The sequence below is a fragment of the Lacerta agilis genome, chromosome 5, assembly GCF_009819535.1.
Source record: "Lacerta agilis isolate rLacAgi1 chromosome 5, rLacAgi1.pri, whole genome shotgun sequence".
NCBI lineage: Eukaryota > Metazoa > Chordata > Lepidosauria > Squamata > Lacertidae > Lacerta > Lacerta agilis.
Window position 1 is genome coordinate 89,158,606 of NC_046316.1, and position 24,368 is coordinate 89,182,973.

The following is a 24,368-nucleotide window of genomic DNA, read 5'->3' on the forward strand; positions in this document are numbered from 1 at the left end:
CCCGCCCCCAGCCACCACAATCACAGGAATCGCAAAGGCTGTGTGTGGACGTGTTCACATCCTCTTCCTGCACAAACTTCACTCTGGGGAGGGGGCCAGAACTGCTCACCTGCAGAGGAAATTGGCCGCGTGAACTGGCCCCAGATTTGTTGCTCCTTAAAAGTTCAGAAATGGGGGGGGGGGGGGCATGCCTTCCCAGGTTACAAGGGCAGATGAAGAGGAATAAAGCTAAAGAAGCATTACCTGTGGAGGAGTGGGGGTAGAGGAAGTTCTAGCGCCAGACATTATTTCCTCTGTGATATCCTTGCCGCCTTGATTTGGATCTCGTATTCGGATCTGCCAGACAGGAAGAAAAGAGGCACTTGCTGTTAGCACTGTAAGTATAAAGATTGTATATGTTCTGCTGCTGGAGAGAGGACATTCCACTGTCACTTTCCTTAGGCACTAATGACCCACCCTCAAGATAACCCCAGAAGGACACCTACAATTCATTTTGGAGTCGAGAGCATGGTCTGGCCCAGCACACCCAAGCAATGCACACAACGAGGTTAACAATGTAAAATAACTGTTCTGTGCTGGATCCAAAAAAACCTCATCTACCTCATTCAATTTCCTATTTCCAACAGGGCCAGTCAGCTCACATGCAGGACATGAAGGCAGCAGCCTCCTGCCTTGCAAGATCAGACAGAGGTCCATCGAATTCTGCTTCCAAGACTGGCCAGCGGAAGCTCCTAAGCAGCTGATGACCATCTCCTGTTGTCAGTGTTTGAAACTCCCATTACTCTAGTAGGAGCATTTTGCAACAGGGAATTTCATTAGCACGAGCAGTTTCCAAGCTCTGGGCCTAAGATTTCAGATTAAAACCGCAGAGTGGAAGGAACGGAGGACCTTTTTCTGCCTCCCCACTTCCAGCTACTCTCTGAAGACTGGAGAAGAGATCCTCTTAAGAATATTAGGAGTGGGTGGGCAGGGGAAGGACTAGACCGTGTGAAAAATGAACATAATATTTTCGCTGCAGTTCATTCATTTTCAGCTTTGCATTCTTGTTATAAAAAAGTGCGTCCAGACATTCCGTTGTTGTGCCCGTAACTTAGGTTTAAGGTGCCATTTAGCTCCTAGCTCTCATTTCTCAGTTTCTTTGACCCCAGCGCCTGGTACTCAAGAGATACATTGCCGCTGAGCATCCATTAAGCATTGTTAAATGACACGCGGATGTAAACCTCCACAGATTTGTCTAATCTCAGAGTTTGTAGCCAGCTTCACACCTTATAGATCCCTGGCCCATCCAAAACCTCACAGGTTCAGGGAACCCCAAAGGCAGCAGAGAGCCAGAAAAGGGTCAGTCCAGCTTCCAGAGGTCTACGCGGAGGCCTAAAGTCACCCTACAAAAACTCGTGCGTGGCAAGGACCTCAGACCACCCATGTCAGGGGGGCAACTTCGCTAAAGCCAGCTGCCATGCCGTTCAAAGATTGGCGCATATCCCTTCCGACCTCCCGACCACAGGGCTGAGGCCAGGAGGAAGCCGGCTCCTCCTCCTGGCCCTGAGCGCCCAGGGTGGGTGGCTGCTGGAGGGAGCAAAGGGAAGGCAGGTCCTTAGCAGCAGCCGATGAGGTCATAAGCAAGCTCTGTTTGGCAGCTCTGGACACAGCAGCTGAGAGAGCAAGGGCAAGGCTTGGGCAACAGCCCCTCTTCCAGAGTGGCCTGAGCTTGCAGCCAAGGCGGAGGCAACCCAGAGCAGCAAAATGGAGCACTGGGAGAGAACAAGACATGGGCCCTTTCCCCTCTGCCCTCTCCCCAATGGGACAGCGCGCGCCCCACCCTCCACACCCCTTTCCCAATAGGACAGTCCATGCATTCTGACGTGACCTGAGTCATGTCACAATGCTCTGAGAAAGGTGCACACTCATTGGCTAGCTCTGCCCTTAGATGCAGTAGCTAAGTAATACTCCTGCGTTGCATCCATATACTTCCCTCTTGTGGCTATGAGTATATTCACAGCACCACCATAAGCCCATAGGCTCAGTCTGTGTTGAAGCTGTTAAAAATGAGCCATAGTCCACAGTTAGAGAAAATGCTTCAAATCGGGGGGGGGGGGGGGGAGAGAGAGAGAGAGAGAGAACCTTCAGTCCTCCAGAGGTTGTTTGATTCCAGCTCCCAACATCCGTAACTACTGGCTGTGGTGATGGGGGCTAATGGGAGTTGAGATTCCAACACCTGGAGGCCCAGAGCTTAACCACCTCTGTTCTACATGCACAAGCCTCACAAGTTCTGCCCTTTGCACCTCAGAAAGCAAGGCTGAGCAGCCACTACCAGATAAAGTAGACAAGAACTCATCCAACCTGGGAAGGCAGCCCCTCTAGGAGAAGGAAAGCTGATCTTCTACCTCTGCTGCCTTGCAGGGTATCTTCAGAAGAAAAGGCTACGGAATAAAGCCTACACAAACCCAGAGGGGAGTCCCTAAGGCAGTTGGGTGGTGACTTGTATGCCCCCTTCCTGCAACCAAGCTGGTGCCAAACATATTGCTCTGCTTTCCTTTGGACCCCATCAGCAAGGCCAAAGGGGGGGGGTCTTGTCCAGGACCTCCATACGCACTGCCCACAGTCTGAACCCCAGTGAGGTCACTTTGGAGCTGCTAATGCAACGGCTTGACTTCACTCCCGAAGGCATGCTCCATTGTCTCTCAAAACAGACGGATGACAATGACGACAATGGAAACAACAGAGTTTGGTTTACTAATGGTTGAATGCAGTAGGAAGACGGTCACTTAGACTTCATATGAACCAAAGGTCTGTTAAGGCTCAGGGAAGAGGGGGGTGGGAAATAAATAGCTCCCGTGCAGAAAAATAAAAAGAACTTTTCTGTGAGGGAGCCAGAGTGCACCAACTGTTATTTCCAACTACATGTACAAAAGATTGCAACTTTAGGCCAAAATGGGGACATCGCTACACACAGTAGTAGTACCATCTCTCCCGCCGCAGCCCCAACCCCCTCAATTTCCAAAACCTTCCCCTTCTGTGAGGTCTCACCTCCGACCAAAACGAAGCCTGCCTTGATGTACCTACAGCAGCTGGCATTTACTCCTTGTTAACTTTTACCCAGTGTTAGACATTAGCCAGGCGCATTTTGCAACTGGCACAGGTCCAATCGCAACCACATGGAGATCTCTGGATGCCAGATTGGTGACTGTGACATCATCCATCTGACTGGCCCCTCCAGCTTTCTTAAGCAGGCAAGCAGAAAGGCTTATTCGTTGCCTTTATATCCCACCTTTATATCCCACCTTCTCCTCCAAGGAGTACATGGTTCTCCTCCTTCCTCAGTTAAGCCCTGTAGGTTAGAAGGCTGTGACTGGCCCTGGTCAACTAGTGAGCTTCCCGAGTGGGGATTAGATTTCTCACACCACACTGGCTTCCTAGAGTTTTTTTCTGCCATGGGGCAGCTACCGTATATACTCGAGTATAAGGCGACCCAAATATAAGCCGAGGCACCTAATTTCCCTACAAAAATGTGGGAAAGCTTATTGACTCAAGTATAAGCCGGTTCACCTTTGCCACTGTGGTAGAGGAGGAACGAGCAGCCCAAAGCAGCCATTTGGGCTGCTCCTTCCTCTTCCTCCTTTGCTGCTGTGGAGCTCACCCCGTCGCAGGGTTTCGAATCGCCATTCTTCTGATCAGCAAGCCCTAGGGCTCTGTGGTTTAACTCACAGCACAATGTTCCCTTGTGTTATACAGAGAAGGCTGGGATCCTGTCCTGTTTAAGCAGGAGCCAGGGAAAGTGAGCACCTGTGGGGTTTTAATACTTCCTTAACTGATAGGCTTTCTGCCTTCTGGGGTCTAAAGTTTGCATTTATGTGAGCAGTTCAGGAATGGAACAAGCTGCCTGGGGAGAGTAAAGAACCACCATTCTTGTACACTTCTTAAGGAATGGTTGACTTGAGTATAAGCCGAGGGCAGCTTTTAAAGCACAAAAAGTGTGCTGAAAAACTAGGCTTATACTCAAGTATATATGGTATATCCATTTAAGTAGGTGTATAAATATGGGGAAAGCAAAATGTCCCTTAGAGAAGGATCTGAAATATTATCCCTGAAACTTCAATTTGTTTTATTCTGGTTTTATTTGATGCTTTAGTGAGCTGAAACTGCTTTGAGATTTATCCCCCTTTAAAATATAAAGCATTATATAAATGAAATAAATAATTAAAAATTCCATGGGGGTGGGGGGGAACGGCACCTAGACATTCCATAACCCAGGTTTACGGTGCCATTTGGCAATTAGCTTATACATCAAAGTTTCTAACGATGCCTTCACGTTTCCTGCTTGTTTCTGCTCCACTCCTGAAAATTAAGCTGCGGTCTTCTTAGGGCAGGGACCAGCTCGTTTAATTCACTGTGTAGAGTTTGACAGCAGCATTGATGATGCCTTGGAAATGATAATGGCACCTTGCCACAAGAGTAATGCACAGTTCCCCACAAAGCAAGCGGTTACGTGCAGTGAATTATCTCCCTCTGGTAGAACCGAACATCCGGAAGTACAGGGGAGGGACTTTGGCCTACTAAGGACAAACTGTCCATTTGCCGTGGACAACACAGGATCCCATTTCCCCTGTAGTCTGTGCCATGGCGATATTTTCCCAACTTGCAACAACAGAGAGCTCCAGGAAGTTAACACATAAAACAGTAATTAAAAAAAACACACACACAATCAAGTTGGATTCTGAATGAGCGCACACTCTTGGCTGCAGCATCAATGTGCTAAATTCACACCAGGGCATGGCACTCCAGATGACTCAACATGAATGAGGCACTTCAGACATCTTTTCAATGCTCGCAGAGGAGCTGACGAAAGATTAAATGGGCCGGTATTTCTCCTGCTCCTTCAACAGATGGCTGCAACCCAGAATCTGTCCGCAACGAGACCCTAACAATAATGCACACAGCATTTATAAGGGGTCAGCTGAGGTGAGCTGGGAAGCGACAGGAGGTATTTTAGGGCAAAATATCTAAATTTCACATATATACACAGTGTCTGAACAGGCAGCGACTGACCAACAAAGAGACACTTGGATTGTGGTGGTTAGTTGACCCAGTGTGTGGCAACTTGTGAAAAATGCATTGACAGGGATCATAAACAAAGGAAAGGAAAATAAATCTGATATTATAATGCCGTTATACCAACCTACAGCACAGCCACACTTTAAATACTGTGTACAGTTCTCGTCACCTTGCTTCAAAAAGGTGAGCTGGGGAAGGTTTGGGAAAGGGCAACCAAACACACGCCCCTACAAGAAAAGCTTACAACATTTGGGTTTTGGTTTGTGGGTTTTTTTGTTTTGTTTTTTTGTTTGGTTTAGAGAAAAGCTGAGTAAAGGAAGGGTGTAAAATACTACTTGGGGGCATCCAATGAATCTGAATGCCGGAAGATTTGTTACAAGACAAAATAAAGTACTTCCCCCCCGCAGCAGATAGTTAACCTTCGGAATTCACTGCTGCAGGAAGTAGCAATGGCCACAAAGCTGGACGGCTTGAACGCGAGCAGTGTTTCTACAACTCCCATAATTCCTAGCTAGCAGGACCAGTGCTTAGGGACTGTGGGAGCTGTAGTCCAACAACAGCTGGGGACCCAAGTTTGAGAAACACTGCAATAGTCACAGTGACCAATGCCAGGCACATGGGTGCTACCAAGCTCACACCAATCAAATTTGCTTACTCAGTTTTTATTTTTATTTTGCTTTTTATTTGTTAAGTGGCATTTGTATGCTGCCCCACAACTGTTGGGGTAGGAATGGCAGGATCTATCAGAGGAGAAGACTATCAGTAGAAAATTACGTTTCCAATTGCCAGCTGGTTATGCCAACCTCTGCCTCCATTTTGTTACTGGATCTGCTCTTGCACCACCATTACCAGACTGCCGGGTCTCACAGACCCTCCTAGTGTCCCTATTTTCCAGGGACATTTCCAGATTTACAGAAGCCATCCCAGTTTCTGATTTGATCCCAGAATGTCCTGCTTTTCCTTAGGACAGGGGTCAGCAACCTTCGGCTCTCCAGATGTTTCGGACTACAATTCCCATCATCCCTGACCACTGGTCCTGTTAGCTAGGGATCATGGGAGTTGTAGGCCAAAACATCTGGAGAGCCGAAGGTTGCCTATGCCTGCCTTAGGATGTCCCGATTTTCATCAGAGAAATGTTGGAGGGTATGGTCTCAGTCACTTTATGACCCTCTCAACTGAGCAATGACCGTTCCAAACATCAGGAATGGTACAAATTGTGGTCCAGCTGCTTCTTGAAGGTCTCAGGCTCCCACATCCATGTTCTGGAGGAGATCTATATCAAACACTGCTTGTAAATGCTTCTCAGCAGCCAACTAAGATGGTCTTTGACTCTACACATATGTATATGTCAGGAAACCCCCCTCCCCACGGCAGGTAGCATCCCAGGAGCGCTTGCAGTACAGGGAACCACCCTCTTTGTTCACCAGTTCGTCATCCCCCTCCTCAGGAGGAAGCGACCATTCCTCCAGTGGGGAGGGGGGTTAGAGGCAGGAAGTCGGCGCAGGGGCTGTGAAGAGATCGCAGAGCCTGAGCACCAAGGGGGAAGCGGGGAACAGGGACAGTTTCCCGCGCCCCGAGTTCACAGACAGGAAAGACGTGGAAGGGGGAGGCGGGGGTTCAGGATCCCGCGCCTCTTTTGCTGGACCAAGAACCGGAAGGGTTCGTTCCCGGACTCTGCAGAGGGATGAGATGGACGTTTGTACTTTTGCTCCACTGTAAATATCTGCACAATAAAGGACTTAGTGTTTAGAAGTTCTGCGTTCGGCTGATTTCTCATGAGCAACCACTGAACGACCTTACAGTATACACTGGAAAGCAGGGATGACATGGGGAGAGAGGGATCCACCCTTTTGCAATCTTCACTGATCTATGCAAAATGGCTGCCAAAGCCCGCAAAAAGAGGCTTTGTGCCTACATCACGCAGCCTCAGATGTTCGCAATCACATCCCCATAAACACAACCATCACCAGCCGATGGAAGAAAAGCTGACTCAGTCAACACAAGCCACACAGGCCGCGACAACCAGTCGCCTACATGGGCGTAATTCGTTGCACGCAAATGCTACTATTTTAAGTGGCTAGCATAACTCTCTGCTCTAACAACCCCTCCTTAGTAGCTATAAACAGCTCAGGTGCTTGTTGGACACCCTGCCTGACTAGGATTCACAAGACAGTTACAATGACTAGCAAAATACAGGGGTGGTGGGTGGAACACTTTCAGAAGATCCCGGCACATTGCACAACACTTCCCCAAAAAATTTACAGGAGGAAAAGCCCAGATGGGTCTATGGCCTGTGTGCCTTCGACAGGACATCTTTCTCTCCCCCCAGGAACATGGAATGCATCTCCTGAAACAGGACAAGCCGCACGTAGTTACATGCACACGGTCCGTGCCTCTAGGTCTACCTATTTTGTTCTGTGCAATGTGCGATGGAGAAGGAAGGCAAGGTGTCCACCAAGAATAAGCAAGCTCCAAACCCTTCCATAAGAAGAAGAAAAGTTTGGATTTGATATCCCGCTTTATCACTACCCAAAAGAGTCTCAAAGCGGCTAACATTCTCCTTTCCCTTCCTCCCCCACAACAAACACTCTGTGAGGTGAGTGGGGCTGAGAGAATTCAAAGAAGTGTGACTAGCCCAAGCTCACCCAGCAGCTGCATGTGGAGGAGCGGAGATGTGAACCTGGTTCACCAGATTACGAATCTACCACTCTTAACCACTACACCACACTGGCTCTCTATATGCTGCTATAATAATATTTTTATTATTATTTATAACCCGCCCATCTGGCTGGGTTGCCCCAGTCATTCTGGGAGGCTTCCAACACATATAAAAACATAATACAATATCAAGCATTAATGCTAGTGCTGCCTTCACCTACCTAGTGCCCTCTAGATGTTTTGAGACTACAATTCCCCCATCAGTAATGCATCTTTTTATTTATAGCTGCTGCAATTTTTTACCCTGCTATTATGGCTCCAGAGAGGCAGCTTGAAATAAATCAAACTTCAAAAATGTGATGAAAGTGCATCTTCATATAGCCACCAAACTACCTAAAGCAATAGCATTAGATGGGCAGGACTACGGTAAGCTCAAAGTTTTTGATTAAAAGGAAAAAGAGAAAGAGAAACTGTCACGCCATGTCCCAACACACCTGCCACAAGAAAATCCCCTTTGACATCCTCCTAAACAGAGAAAATAAGGATTTACCTGCAAGGTTGGTCTAGGGACTGAGATCTGTGCTGAGGGCGTCACCACAGAGAAGGCCCCGCCCCTCATCCCAATCACCTTGGCTTGGCATAAAGAAGGTATCCAGAAACACAGGGAGAAGGGGCGAGACGCTTGCAAAAGCTACTATTAAGCCAGGATCTTCCTTTGAAGAAAGGAAATCAATGCAATTGCTCTTCTCACCCGATTCTTCTCCAGAGACGTTAACTGGCACAGGGTGGAAATGGACCGTGTAGAAGCATACCGCACGAGTAATGGAGGATAACCAGCCCAGGGTGCGTGCAGCCACACCTAGCCGTAGCCTCAGCCTGTGCACAGCTCCAGCCTGCTCTCCGCTGCCACTTCTCAACGTTGTGCCGAGCTGCATTCCGGACTCCTGCTCCCTGCTGAACTCTGACCCAGATTGCCACATGCCCCTCGGCCGGAAATTACACAAGAGCACACAGAGGTGGGCCCTGCTCCCCTGCCCTGCCAAATCCACACACACGAAATCTATTGAGGCAAGGTGAGCAGCTACACTTTCCCATCGTGCTACGCAGAGATTCTGAAGGTCTTTTGCACCCAACTGGGAGTGTAGCTGTGTCTTTCCTATGGCGCTGTGAGTTTTGCAAGGAATTCAGCGGCAGGGGAAAGGAGAAGTGAGCTCTCCGCACGAAGGCAACGTCAGATAACTGCACAAAAACACAGCAATGGGTGTGTGTGGAAGGTTAGATAGACCTCTAAAACATAATCCAGCCATGACTCCACCTATGGAGGGAGACAGTTACCAAGAGAAAGTCAACCAGGAATTAAATTTGTTCCCTGGCTGAGACAGGAAACCTATTGCCAGTGCCAGGGCTAATAGAGGAAACCATAAAATGGCTCCAAGCAGATGTCTTTACCACTTAAACAGCCAAGGCCAACTACCGCACCCTTCTAGGAGCAGGATTTTCTTGGGAGAAGGAATGGCTTCCTGACAGGCTCATATCAAATGCTGCCACAGAACTGGTCAGTTTACTGAGCCATCTAAATAGGCATCACCTATCCTGATTGGCAATGGCTCTCCAAATCTCAAGTCAAAACCTCCTAGCTAAAATCTTTTCAGCTGGATGAGCCAGGATGCTGTAACCACATGCTATTCTACTGAGCTACAGTTCTTTTCTGGCACCTGAACTCCAGGATTCTCCTTTTAGAAGATCCAACTGGCCCTCATAATCTCAGTAATCAGGCTGGGCAATATATCGCTATATTGTCCCAAACCGGTTTGAAGTCTGTATCATGGTATCAGTTTCAGAATTCTTCACTTGGCAATATACTGGGAATCAGGATATGTGTGTGTGCATGCAACATGCAAAAATCACAATGCGGGGGAAACCACGAAGCCAGCCAATGCCTCTACATAGCTCCATCCTTATTTCAGACATTGTGATATGTCAGTATATCATGATGTTTAGCTGGTAATATATCACAATGTTGAAAACCGGATATTGCCCAGCCCTACTCAGTAATACTACAGGCTGTGTGTGTTTTCTGTTTAACTCTGGGGCAACATATCAATTTTGCGGAAGCTGCTCAACTCTCTTAATGGCCACAAGGCCCTGAGCCCCAACTTGAGCCCAAGTCTCAATGACCTTAATGGAGCTTACTTCGAAATAAACCTATGCAAGATCCCAGTGCTTGGCACATATACTTGTGCTCACCTTTACTTTGAGCCACTTCCCTTGGAACATAAACCCACGGACATGGGCTAAGTCTATAATTTGCACTTTAGATGCCAGCATCCAATTCCTAGGTTCCAGGAGAACCACAATGCCTGGGATTCTCTTTCACTAGCCTCATACCCAAGACTAGGTAGAATTGGGGGGGGGGGGAATACGAGAGGCATCAACCACCCAACAAAATGCAGTCTCTGTACAACATAAACTTTAAACTCATGCCCAGCAGCCACCCCCACCCCCCAGTTCCCATCTTACCGTCTTGCGTTCTCGCTTTGGCGGGATCGGTGGCTGCTGATTCATGATGACCTGGGCAGGAGGGAACTGCTGCACACTCTGGGCAGGGTAATATGCACCAGCTGGAGAGGGGAGGAAAGGAGGAAAGTTAAGGAACTGCTGTCCCAGAATTCCAAGGGGCAAATCATACACCTGCGGGTGTAGTTCCTGAGCTCATCTCACAAGCTTAAAGGAATGAACTGCAGGCCAGAGCCATCAGGTGATGTTCCCAAGCACCTTTTTCAGTGGGGGGAAATAATCCCCCGACTAGGAATGGGGCAAGTCACTGCTCAGCTCCCCCTCCACACACGTACGAACAAGAAGAGAGAGAATGAAGAGAGAGAATGAATATCCCAGGAGGAACTCCCAAAAGAGGCAGGAGGCTCAAGGGTGGCATGTTCGCCTCTAGACCTGGTCAGGAATGTCAAAACCTGACCAACTTGTTCAGTGAGCGACACCTCAGCATTCTTTCTCCATTATCCTGAGCGTCCCTAAGCCACCCCACTTCCCCTCCTGGGGCAACCCCTTGCTTTGAAACTGCCCCATCCCAAATTAAGGCATGCTGAAGAGCTTCAGCTGCAACTAGCTGTATCTGTGGCCTCGTTTGCCTGGTTGCACGGAGGGAGGAAGAACGAAAGTATGGCTGTGGTCTAGAACTGCAGGTCCCCAGAATTCCCTGGGCCACCTCCCTCAGCTCTTCTCCAAACTCCCTTCCAAACCAACTCTCTCTGTGAGCAGGAAACAAAAAAGTTAGGAAGACTGTACAGAAGCAGGGAGTGGCTCTAGGCATCTCCTCCCCCAACCACCTTCCCAAGCTACGTGGCCTTATCTTCTGCCCAGCATGCATGGCACCCACCTAGTCTCTCCACTGGGCAGACTATTTTGAATGTAAGACTCTGGGAGACAAAACTTAAGAGAGCCTAAGGGAGGGTAAGGAGTTCTGGAAGTGAGTGGAGAAGCAATCGTGATGAGAATTACAAGTTCTACAGCAGGGATGTGGAACCTGTGGCCTCTGCTGGTGCTGTTGAACTACAATTCCCATCATCCCCAACCACTGTCCCACGTGGCTCTGAACATCTGGGAGGCACTGGGTTCACCATCCCCGCCCATGAGCAAACTCAAAAGGAGAAAAATTGCCATTTGCATCATATTAAAAAACTCACTCACCAAGAAACATTTTAAAATATCAGTAAGTAGAAAACATGAAAAACCGGAGCAAAAAAATAGCAGAACCACCAAAGGGTGCACCATATAGCCAACTTCAGACAGATTCACCTCCTACAGATTGCGGCAAAAAAATCCGTAAGTTATTAAGCACCATATGAAGATGTGCTTTCTTTCTGGCCACCCAAAATCTGCCAAACAGACATCTTCCTGGCAGAATGAGATATTTCAACTGTGGGTCACCCAATCCCAATGGACATTTGCAGCAAAGCCTTGAGAGGAACTATCAAGGGATTTCCAAGGTTGCTCTCCCAAACATCTCAATTGATGATGCGAAGTGAGGAAAGCAATGGAAAAGCTTCCTCTGGGGCTGAGCAGACAAAGCCCCAAGATAAATGTGATTGTTTAGTCGTTTCCAACTCTTTGTGACCCCATGGACCAGAGTACGCCAGGCACTCCTGTCTTCCACTGCCTCCTACAATTTGGTCAGACTCATGCCGGTCGCTTTGAGAACACTCTCCAACCATCTCGTCCTCTGTCGTCCCCTTCTCCTTGTGCCCTCCATCTTTCCCAACATCACGGTCTTTTCCAGGGAGTCTTCTCTTCTCATGAGGTGGCCAAAGTACTGGAGCCTCAGCTTCAGGATCTGTCCTTCCAGTGAGCACTCAGGGCTGATTTCCTTCAGAATGGATAGGTTTGATCTTCTTGCAGTCCATGCGACTCTCAAGAGTCTCCTCCAGCACCATAATTCAAAAGCATCAATTCTTCGATGATCCGTCTTCTTTATGGTCCAGCTCTCACTTCCATACATCACTACTGGGAAAACCATAGCTTTAACTATACGGACCTTTATCAGTAAGGTGATGTCTCTGCTTTTTAAGATGCTGTCTAGGTTTGTCCATTGCTTTTCTCCCAAGAAGCAGGCGTCTTTTAATTTCGTGACTGCTGTCACCATCTGCAGTGATCATGGAACCCAAGAAAGTAAAATCTCTCACTGTCTCCATTTCTTCCCGTTCTATTTTCCAGGAGGTGATGGGACCAGTGGCCATGATGTGGAAGTTTTTTGATGTTGAGCTTCAACCATATTTTACGCTCTCCTCTTTCACCCTCATTAAAAGGTTCTTTAATTCCTCCTCACTTTTTTGAGGAAGATAAATGTGATGCTAAGGTGTAATGATGGACAGAGTGCCTTTGGCAGGAGAGACAACCATGAAACTGGACTATGCCTTGACCAGAGCTTGGGTAAAATGATGGGAGGACAGCCTTTAACAACTGTGGTAAGACAGAGCCCATGGAGAAGAGAAGGGGAGAAAGAAAACAGGGACAGGGATTCTTGTCATGTTTCCCACACTTCCTTAGGCATTGAGCGCACTTACAGCTGTGTGCAATCCAGGGAATCTGGGTTGGGAGAAACCTAGACTCCAGATGGCATAGCTATGAGACACTGCTAGTGTTTACTTCCTGGCTGTCCTGCACACCCAAGGGGTTACCAACTTGATTAATAATAACAGAACAAAATGTTCCGATTTACAACTGTGCTACAAACGAAGACCAGCTTCAAAAGCAGTTTAATTGCCGTGGTTTCCTCAAACAGAACCGAAGCAATGGAGCACAGCATGGGGGAAGAGCTGAGTGATATATCAATATAGTGTCCAAAACCGTTTTCAAGCCCATACCACTGACACTGGTTTCATAATTTTTGACCTGGCAATATACTGTGAATCATGATGTATGTGTGTGCATGTGCATGTGTGCTATGCAAAAATCACAATGTGGTAAAAAATGTGAAGCTAACCAATGCCTCTACATAGCTCCATCCTTATTTCAGACATTGTGATATATCAGTATATCACAATGTTTAGCTGGTGATATATCACGAAGCTGGAAACCAGATTATCGCCCAGCCCTAGTGTGGGGGACCTTTGCACCCTCCCCAAGTGTTCTTCAACTACAACTCCCATCATTTCTGACAACTGGCCATGCTTGCTAGGATGAGCAGTAGTTCTGCAACATCTGGTTCCCCACACCTGCCGCAAGGCAACTGTGGCTCAGTCTTTCCAACAACCAGGCCAGAGTGAATCAGGTATCAGAAGGAAAAAGATTGGGAGGGCAAGAAACCCTTGAGGTGTGATGCATATTGTCAGAGCTAAGGTAACCTGGACCAGTGGAGGCCCAAAGGAAGGCATTCAAAGGATTTCTAAAGGGTGGGAGAAATTAAAAGCAAAAATGACCATGAGCTACAGAGAAAGTGTCTTTCCAGACCTACTGTGGGACTCTCTCCAGTCAAGAAAGGTGTTTCCACCCCGAATGCCCCAAGTTCCGCAGGTGCACCTAAGCTCCAACCCCACAGCCTGTGCATTGCCTGCATGTGCTAGTCCACAGAAAGGAGCTGCTGCACTGACTGGTCTAGCCTGTTCTGAGCACATGGAAGCAGCCCTCTGCCTGTGCTGAGTCATTTGGCCTAATAAACCTTATGGGTGGGGAGTGCAGTGCAGCACTTTCACAAGCTGACAGTCACCCCCAAAGCAAGCCAGCCGCAGAAGCACGCAGCAAGCCAGCCGTGGCACGAGGCTGCCCAAGCAGGCAGCGATCATGGAAAGGGAAGCTGCCAGAGCCTGCGTCCTGGTGAAGTGCCTGCCAGTGGCTGTGGGAGATGGGCAGCAAGGGAGAGGACCATCAAGCTCACCTTCTCCAATCACCGCAGGCTTGCAAGAGGAGAAACTGCGCACTGATCAACTGCTTCCTGCTACTCCAGGTCTCAAGGCACAGGAGCCTCCTAGAGGCCCCAACTCTGCATGGAAGGGATGGGAGCAGCCAGCATATCAGGCTCGGCACACCCGCTGCAACTCAGCCCTCTGAGGAAGCTGAATGCACCTACCTTTCGGGAAAGGGTGTGGGCAGGAGGGATGGTGGGTTTTTTGCAACCTCTGCAGCACTGAAAGAACTATGACATGCAGGACTGGGGTGGGATGGAGGCCTCAGCTCACATTTCTGAGACTGCAGGAGCAGCCTGGGACAGGTCCAGGCTAAATATAGCAGTAGTGCTCAGTGATCATGTGAGCCCCATGTGGGGAAGGGAGGGAGGGAGGAAGAGGAGGAGGACCAAACACTCAAGGCAACTTGACCGAAGAGCTTTGGGGAAATATTAAATCCTGGGGTGATGAGGAGGGAGTGTCAAATCTGTGCAAGGCAGAGCTGAGAATGTGTTATCTCCCCTGCTGCGCATGCACAAACCCACTCACCATTGTGGCTTGGAAACGTAAGACTAAAAGCCACTTCAGGAGTGACTGGGTCAGGGCCCGCTAATAAACCCGCAGCTCTCTTACTGTGCTGCCGCAGCAATCCGAAGCCAAGCTGAGGCTAAAGTCTGCGCAGCCACTGGCTGGGCAGTTAAAGATTAAACTGACCCCACCACAAAGGAGAAGAGAGGGGCCCCTACAGATGAGACGAGACGAGACGAGGATCCTGCACCCAACCTGCCCACGCACACAGGGGGCGTGATCCAACACTCTAGTGCCGAGTTGCTCTTGGAACTGTATTTTCGTGGGCTAAATTATTTCAAAACAAATAAAAGTATTGAGACCAAATGGGAGTTGAAGAGAACAAGTGTGCACAGTTCTCAGTCACTTCGAGGGAACGTCATGCAAGATTGCTTCCCGCGCCCTCTTGCCAGGGCAACCCCAGCCTCGGCTTGCCATCAGAACTATTGTTTTGCAGCTCAGGATTACTTCCAACAGGAGTTGGGCTTCAAAAATGCCCAAAGATGACATTTAGGGGTAGCAAGACGAGAGACGAATGTGTGAACGTCCCAGGCTTACGCCATGCATGGGGACACGTGTGGCTATCCAGATATTTTCTGGACTCCAACTCCCATCATCCCTGGCCGTTGGCCATGCTGACTGGGGCTAATGGGAGTTGGGAGTCCAACAACACCTGGAAGACCACAGGATCTGCATCCCTGCCTTATATCTTTGACAATAAATAACAACGGCCATCGGTCCAGAATCAGCAGAGGAGATCTGAACCAAAAAATTTGGGTGGGTGGGTACCTAAGGACTTTTAAGTATCCCTAAGGCAATAGTGGAATTGGAAAGAAAATCTGCACCAACAAAGCTGGCAAGGGGGAAATTGACATGGGAGCTTGGCTCTGGATTTTTCGATTCTTCTGCCATTCCACTGCATGTTTTCTTTTATTTATTTGAATGTGTAGCTCAGAGCTGGCTTAACACTTCCTCCCTGTTAGGCTTCACCCTTCCATCTTGCTCCGTATATCCCTACCTGTTCACTAAACACCTCCCTGAGTTCCTAGACCAGAGATGGAGAAACTGAGAGCACCCACACAGAGATGTTGCTGGTCTACAGTTGCCATCCTCTCTGGCCGCTGAGCCATCTTGCGAGCAGATGGGTGTTGAACATTTTAAGGCCACCCCTGTTCTTAACTGTACCACCGGGAGGCCTCTCAGAGAAGTCCCATGTGGTGGGGTTTCTTGTTCTCACATTGCTACCCGTTTCTCTGGCCTAGTTCTTGCTGTGGTAGCTAACCAGGGTAGCAGCTGTACATTTTCAGACTGCAGGTGAGGGTTCCCATGATTTAACAATCGTCCATACAATGAGATCCCCCACCAGCCCCAAAAATGCATGCATCGTCTTGTAAGAACAAACATCTGATCACCTAAGCCCACACATGCCGTCTCAAGTGATGCAGCCCAGAGATTGCCACCCTCATACACACACACACACACACACACACACTAATACCTCTGCAAACGTCCGCCTTGTATAGCATCCATTCCGGCGAACGTCTGCAGCAAACCCAGAAGTACCAGAACGGGTTACTTCCAGGTTTGCTGCTTGTGCATAAGCACTAAATTGCGCATGCGCGGAAGCACAAACCACTCAGCGCACATGCACAGACACGGCACTTTGCCCTGCGTCCTTTTCGGCTAGCGGCTGGGGCTCTGGAACGGATCCCGGCCGCAAAGCACGGTGCGACTGTATTTGCTGTTATCTTACGGTAGTATGAAAAACTTTAATAAAAACCTTATTACTGGGACTACATGCTCCCTTCCTTGAAGTGTGAGAATCAGCGCATCTGGTAAAAAGTAAGGGGGCGAGAGGAAATTAAACTGGAAATCAATCTGTTTTAGACTAGGCCTCCTTCCAGCACATGCAGACCATACACCCCTTTATGTTCATCTTCATCAAGCATGTCTTTATTTAATAAAATTTATACACTGCTTGGTTGTAAAAAAAAAAAAAATCCCCCAAGCAATAAAGGTAAAACAAGAAAATTAAGAAAAATAGGCAACCACACTTTAGAACATACAGAATACTAAAACAAATTAAAACTGTCTCAACTTTCGAAGCATCTGTGTAGGCTCATCTAAACAATAAAGTTTTTAGCAGATACCAAAATGAGTAAAATCAAATCGCCTGCTCAATGTCAATGGGCAGGCAGTTCCAAAGTGTAGCTGCTGCCATACTAAATGATTGAGCTCTTACAAATGTGGAGTGGGTATTCTGTGGAACCTGTAGTAGTGCCAATTCCATGTGGCCTGCTCCTATAGGAGAAAACACCGCTTCAAACCGCAGTGGAAGATCGTACATATTTTTAAACACGCTTCCAATACAAAGAGCTCCCTTTGTGTAGTGTGAACTAGCACATATAGAAATTTTTCCACGTAAGAGAGCATTCAAACATAAACACAGTGCTTTTTTTCTGGGGGTACGCAGGGGTACGCATACCCCTAAACATTTTGTGAATCTTTGTACTTTTACTGTATTTATTTCCACCGATTTGAACTATAAAATGGTGAGTCAAAATGAGAGTACCCCTAAACATTTTTTTAAAGAAAAAAAGCACTGCATAAACACACCCACCCCACCCCTACACTCTTTCAACTCCTGGTATCAGAGTCAGCATACAGTGAATACCAGTTTCTGGGGGACAACTGTGGAAAAGAGAACCACTGCCTTCATAACCAGCTGATAGGACTCCGAAGATGCATCTGGCAAGCAGCTGTAGGCAAGTGGATGCTGGACCAGATTGAAAGCCCTTTCCCCAGAACTTCTTGTGATCTTAAATGGTGCTGTCCAGAACTCCAACAGACCTGACCACCTCACAGTTAACTCTGCTTTTATAGGGAAAGTGCTAGGGTTTTCTGAATGTTTACATCAGGGGTCAGCAGCCTTTTTCAGCCATGGACTGACTGTCCCTCAGACCATGTGGTGCGCCGGACTATTTTTTTTTGTGGGGGGGAATGAACAAATTCCTATGCCTCACAAATAACCCAGAGATGCATTTTAAATAAAATGACACATTTTACTCATGTAAAAACATGCTGATTCCCAGACCATCGGCGGGCCGGATTGAGAAGGTGATTGGGCCGCATCCGGCCTATGGGCCTTAGGTTGCCTACCCCTGGATCGTTATATCTCAGCGATCCTTACAATGGCCCTTTAACACAGGCCACTATTCTTCCCACTTGCCCTGTAAAAAAGGCAGAGGCTGACAGCAAAAAACAGCAGCTTGCCTCAGGCTATCGGCTATCTAGCAAGTTTATGGCTGAGACGACATCTGAACAGGTCAACTTGCTGTCTCATAGCTCAATCCCTTAATAACTATGCTGCAGCCTTTCCTTTCATACTAGCAAAGGTCTCTTTAACACACACACACACACACAAACACACAAACACACACACAGGGAGGTTCTCATCTGCCCTCCCCAGAACCCTGTTCTTAAGGCCCTTAATTCGCAGCCCCTACTGAAAGTGGAACAATGACACACCTATTTGCAACTGCATCTACTGTGTAATCTTGAGCCAATATACTCTCCTTCTACAGCGTCTCTCTTTGTCTAACCTTGCAACTAATCAGGATAGTGAGCGTAGCCTACAATCGTGTGCAGCCTACAATCTTGTCAAAAAATCATAGGCTCAAACTCCTGGAACAAAAATCTCTTGCACCACTCAGTTTGCTTGTTTGCTAGCTAGATTTCCAGAGCACAGCCACAGAAAGGGAATAAAGGCTAGCAGTCCAGAGGAAAGAATCCAACTACATGGGACTCCTCCAGTCTCTTCTGAAAACATCTTTTGCTCAGTAACATCCCATGTGATTTAGATACTCCTGCACTTCCATATTCTAGTCTGAAGTGAGTGAGGGGCAGCAGAGGAGAATCACTTGGAAAACACACACGAGTGAATCAACAATCGGAAAGAACAGAAGCAATTGTGAATTGGACTGTAACTGAAATAATTTTATAATCATTTTCCAATCAGAACACTGGGTTGCTATTCAGTGAATTTGAAAAACTGGAAAACTAGAATTTTGGGGCAAATGTTTAGTATAAATAGTTTTTATTGATGGTTCCTCCTGGATGCAGGACTTGAATTAGTTTCCTTGGTTCTGTGTTTTATTTAAGAGTTGGTCCCTAACCTGGGTAACAAACAGTGATGTAGAAGTAAATTCTTAACCACACTCAGTTGGAAGCTTTCCACAATTGAGACCCTCCTTTCATTTTGCAGTTTAAGAGCTACCGGTAAGTCAAACTAGACTTCTCTCCCTCCCACATCCTCTATCCCCACCCCACCCCACCCCACCCCAGATTTTCTTGACTTTGCGTGCCACCGAAATGACAGTGGCAAAAGAAATTCTAACTTAATCAAGCAGGGAGAACATCAGTTGACTTTCACACTTTCACAGCAAGTAAAGCCACTGCTCAAGGAGAAATTGCAAAGATGACTCGAGCCCAGAGACATCTTGCACACAGATGGAAGTTGCAGAACAGGATCAAGAGCAGAAACACACAGGATGCCATCAGCACTCAATGGGGCAAAGAAAAAGCTGCTCCCACCCTGAAGTTTTAAGCACCACCAAAATCACAGGATCTTAAAACTGGAAGGGAACCCCAAGGGTCATCTAGTTCAACCCCCTGCAATGCTTCAAACAGAACATGTAGTGGTATATTTCCACACACATACACACACAAAAACCACACACAGTGACACATCATACCCATCCCCTTACCATAGGTGCCAAATTCTGTGGGGCTGGCTCCAGGGTAAAAGCTGGGGGCACCTGGCTGAACAGGATACTGCTGAGTCGGAACAACGTATGTGGAGCGGCCCTGGGTCAGAGAGGAAAAGGAAGAACAGGGTAGCAAGTAAGTGCCCGAGATTAAGCTTGGAGGAGGAAGACTTGACACAAATGGGTTAGGGGTTGCAGTAATGCCCCAGTAGTGTGCACCAGATCAAGAGGAGCGGAACCGGCAGGCCATAAGCAAGGCCGGAAATTAACACAGAGAACAAAAGACACCATCAACCCCACTAAAGGGCTCATGAACCTGGGGAGACCAAGCTGTGGCTTTCCAAAGCTTACATCCAACCTCCCTAGAGGTGGCGAAGGCATTTTCTAACTAAAGGGGGTGTTTCCAAATTCTGGCTCTTTTGCATCCGCTTTAATGAGTCACGAAGCACCTGCTCATTCATCCCTTATCCAGTACTACGTAACTCTATGCCCCATCCTAGGTAAGGGTTGACACAGAAGCCGCCTGATACCATTTGTCTACAGCCTTTCTGATCCTCTGCGGCTTCTCTCCACCAGCTTAAAAGCAGCCATAGAAACACAGCTTTCATAGACACACAGCATATATTTTTATACTCTAGTTTTGACTTCCTTCAGATTGTTTTATTGAAGTTTTATTGATATTTTAATATTCTGTAAACCGCTTTGAGATTTTTCTTGAAAATATAAAGTGGTATAGAAATGAAATGAAATAAATAAAGCTGCATTTAATCTGTCTGCCATGGCAGCGAGCTCCACCAGCCATGCCTGGGTACTATCTTAAAAACTGGATCATTACCCCTCTCAATCCCCTGACTTTGGGGCAGGCGGGAGGCTCACAGGGACAGAAATTCAAGCATTGTGGAATCTGCTTTCTTTTGAATAAAAGCTCAGATGGCACTGATGCTGTGGGTACCTTACCCTAGACATCAGACAAGGCAATCAGGGAGATTCCTTCCCACTCTTATGATGGATGCTGGCATAAAGCAAGGCTGAAAGGTATCCAGTAGCAGGATACCCATCACCTAAAAGAATTACATGTGTAGCCTGCTCACACACATATATCAGTAGCCTCTCCACTCCAGGTACTGGGGTGAAAGTGTGGGAGTGGAAGGATGAGAGTGTCCCAGGAGCATGGGTAGCTTCCATGGGCAACAATATGCTTGGAAAGGGGGTGGGGAGCAACCGTGGAACCCCAACAATATATTATTAGGCACCAGGCAAAAGCATTCATCTTCTTCCAGGCCTTTGACTAATTAAACAATCTATGGCCTTTTTAAAATATAGAGGGAGCCGGAGTTGTTTTCGTTTGTTCCCATGTTTTTTGTGGTTTTATATTGTAAACCACCCTGTGATCCATGGGCGAAGGGCGGCATAGATATTAAATACTGTATATTCTGGCGTATAAGACTACTTTTTAATCCAGGGAAATCTTCCCAAAAGTCGGGGTTCGTCTTATACGCTGGGTGGAGAATCTGCGGTCGAGTATATCTCAAACTCTATATTTTAACTGGAAAAGTTGGGGGTCGTCTTATACGCCCAGTCATCTTATATGCCGGAAAATACGGTAAATAGTAGACACAAAGCCCAGGAGAACTTAGGGCTGCAAGTGGATCAGATCTCAAATTGATAAAAGCAGTACAAGTGAAATAAATCATCAACATCCTCTCTGTACACATTTTCACACAAGAATACACACCAGTTCAAAAGAAAACAGCAGAATGGTTTGTTTGTTTTTATGGTGTGCCCAGGAGTTGCTGCAGGCATCACCAATGAGGGATCTCACCTGCCTTCCTGTAAAAGTTAATGCTTTCTTAAAAACAAGGCTTACCCTTAGCAGCTTTTGGAAAGACTTGTATTAAAACCAACCAGTAAGTCAGTAAGACTTGATTTAAATCATTATTTTTTTTAACAGAAAGACTCATTCTTGCTGGTATAATCTTAATATTTACAACCAGATGAAGGCCTCATTTTTGGAGTAATAAATTTTCAGGGTAGTTATTACAGTTATATCAAAAATTACTGATTTGGTTGTACTATTAGAACTACATAGACAGATAATTAAGGAAATTGTGAGGTTTAATAAGTTAACTGTTTATATTTGGACAACTTTTCTACTGTACTTTATTGGAAGGAGAAAAATATTCATTTCATTGATAACAATTTAAACAATTTATTTATCTCAAACAATAAAATTATACCATATGTATCCATGTTTGTTAACTGATGTCGTTAAACAAAAAATAAACTTAGACTGGATTTTAGCACACATGAAAAACTTAAAACAAATCCTTATTTCCTGATTAATAGCCTTTGGGCTATAATGTAACTTAAATAGGAAACTATCTTTAGAAAGATTTTTCCTCCAAAAGCATTTTATTTTAAAAATCCGATTTAAATAAAAAAGCCAATTTTTTTAAAAATCCGTTTTTTAAATCATTTATTTTTATCTACCCTGAAACCAAATTACATTTTAGATCCGCTACCTGACAAAATCAGGGGTCACTTTTTTGTGTTGATCAAAATGGTTTAAACTGATTAAACTTCGCAGCCCATAAAGACATCATAGGTGCATCAAACCAGTCTGAAAGCGTGTGCACACACACAAAAATGTTCTCAGTGGTCATCCCTCAAGTTTTGGGTGACTTGCCCAAGCCCAGCCCTTCATGGTTCCCTGAAAAGGTGCAAGATGCTATTTATTCAAACTCGTTTGGGGTGAACAAGGAGGGAGAGGGCAGCATAATTAGCAGGTTACCCACCCCAAGCCCTTGGGATAGTGCGGGTTATGCGTCCCATTAAGTAAGTAGTTCACACACAGGGTTGCAAGAGCAGTTTCGCTACATCTTAAGCTCCTACTGCTCAATAAGCGGGGCATGGATCACATCAGACATGCCAAATCTCTGCAACTGCCCCCTCTCATCAGGACTGCGGACATTTCCCTGCTGCTCCAAGCGCTTGCCGGAGCCCTGTTTCTGACCAACACATTTGCCAGGAATGTGTGCACATGCATAAGCGGGGTTACCATTAATCTTATTTTACGAAACAAGACAGCAGTGCCCATAGATAACCACGGGAAACGTTGGAGGCAGGAGGAGAGTGCTGGGGGGTTAACAGTCAAGGTGAGGGCGCCAGGAGCGAGGGCCCGAAGCTTGACCCACAACTCTATCAAGAGGCCCGAGGAAAAACAAGCCAGCAGCAGGCTCCCCGAGACAAGGCTCGCTTGGGAAAGTGCAAAGAGCTCTCCAGGTCTGCCCTCAGCCCCGTTCTAGCCCTCACCTGCTGTCCAGGGATGTAGTAGCCTTGCGAAGCAGGGTAGGAGATCTGTGAGGGGATCATCATCACCTGGGAAGCAGCTGGATAAACATGAGTGGGTGGGCCAGGCCGAGCCGACGTATTACTCTGCACCCGGGAAGCACTTGTCGGAGGCTGGGCCCTGTTCTGGTAGAAATGCTTCAAGAAAGAAAGAGAGAGACAGAGAGAGAGAGAAGAGAGAGGGGCATGCTTGGTTAGCAAGGCCTGGCCTGAGGAAACCCCAGAGACACAGCTGCTTTTCCTTTGCCAGTCCTGTGTCCACCTCCCAAAAGACTCTGGCTGTGGCTACGTGGAGAAGGTGGCACACAAGAATCAGCCCGTACCCATAAAAGCATGGCACAGGGACTGCCAATGCCAAATCTGGATTCTCTGCAAACCCATCTTTTGTTTTTATTTTGAAGAAGTAAAGCAAGATCCGAGACCTGGAAGGCTGCAAAGAAATACAAGTGGCCAATTTCTACATGCCCTGCTCCAGTCTTCCAAGATGGAAGGTTACAGGGTATCTACGATAAGATGGCAGAGGCCACAATCCTCCAGCGGCCCTAGGCAGCAACCTAGTTTACCTGAAGGACCACTGTGAGAAGCAGGAGAATGGTGGTGCGTTGGCACTTCCACCTCTTAAGAGTGGCCCACCACTTTGTCCACAAATATAGATGAAGGGGCAGAGAAAACGGTTCAATTTAGCCTCGGGTCTCCTGTTGCGGACCTTCAATGCTATACTGTTCTATGTGTGTAAGTCCTTCTTAACCAAATAAACATAACCAAAACTCAACAAAACAAACTCAATGCAAGATGGGCAGAGAGGATACATGATGCAAATTACCTTGACTACAAATGGGTCAAATCACTGTTGGTTTGTTGTTGTTTTTTTCAAAACTCAAGATCAAATGATAGTTGACTACATCCAACAGGAACTGGCAACACTAGGCAATTCCAAGCCTGGGTAGCCTCTCCCAAATTTCACAGAGCTAACACATGAAGCTCATCTGCAGCCAACCTGGGGTTTCTAGAGGTGCTACAGCATATGCATACAAGCCCCAGGATGCAACGCAACATCACATGGGCAAGGCAAGGTGGCCGGGGGGCAATAGAAGACAAGAGCAGTGAATTCTGCAACCCACAGACCAAATACTTTTTAAGAAATTAAACAAGAGCAAGAGGAAGTTCCAGAGGCAGCCAGATCAGTACGGAACATCTCCACCCCTTGCCAGGATGCAAAGGAAGCCCGTTATGGATCACGCTGATTCACGTGACTCTCTTTCTCAGCCCTCTGCACAAAGAAAGTGGTGTTCTAGCCAAGGAGTTGTGCTTCTTCCCATACCCTCAAAGACTGACCCTATATACTGACTTTTGTTTTAGTGGCGCACTGAGCTACGGATTGGAGTCTAGAGTGGGCTCTAAATGACTTGCACCAATGCTCGGACCCGTCCCGCTCCCAACCAGAGTAGGGTTATAGAAAAGGCATTACCTGAAGAGACCTGAATCCTCCCTGTTAGCAAGCGCGCGCACACACACACACGCACACGCACACACACAAGGAGAAAAGGGAGAAGAGAGACACACAGAGAAAGAGAAAGAGACA

At 47.1% G+C, this 24,368-nt stretch overlaps 1 protein-coding gene across 17 annotated transcripts in view; it reads right to left on the reverse strand.

The window, feature by feature from the left end:
• The window catches only part of EIF4G1 (eukaryotic translation initiation factor 4 gamma 1), an 83,448-nt gene that overhangs the window by 32,262 nt on the left and 26,818 nt on the right, over positions 1-24,368 (reverse strand). For 9 of the 17 annotated variants that reach the window (XM_033150779.1, XM_033150778.1, XM_033150772.1 and 6 more), the window contains 5 exons: positions 24,255-24,275; positions 22,751-22,924; positions 19,439-19,538; positions 10,231-10,331; positions 244-336 (listed from right to left, as the gene is read on the reverse strand). In XM_033150779.1, the coding sequence (XP_033006670.1) occupies positions 244-336; positions 10,231-10,331; positions 19,439-19,538; positions 22,751-22,924; positions 24,255-24,275 (489 nt within the window). The remainder of the gene's footprint in view (positions 1-243; positions 337-10,230; positions 10,332-19,438; positions 19,539-22,750; positions 22,925-24,254; positions 24,276-24,368) is intronic. The other 8 variants (XM_033150785.1, XM_033150784.1, XM_033150783.1 and 5 more) reach the window with 2 other exon arrangements.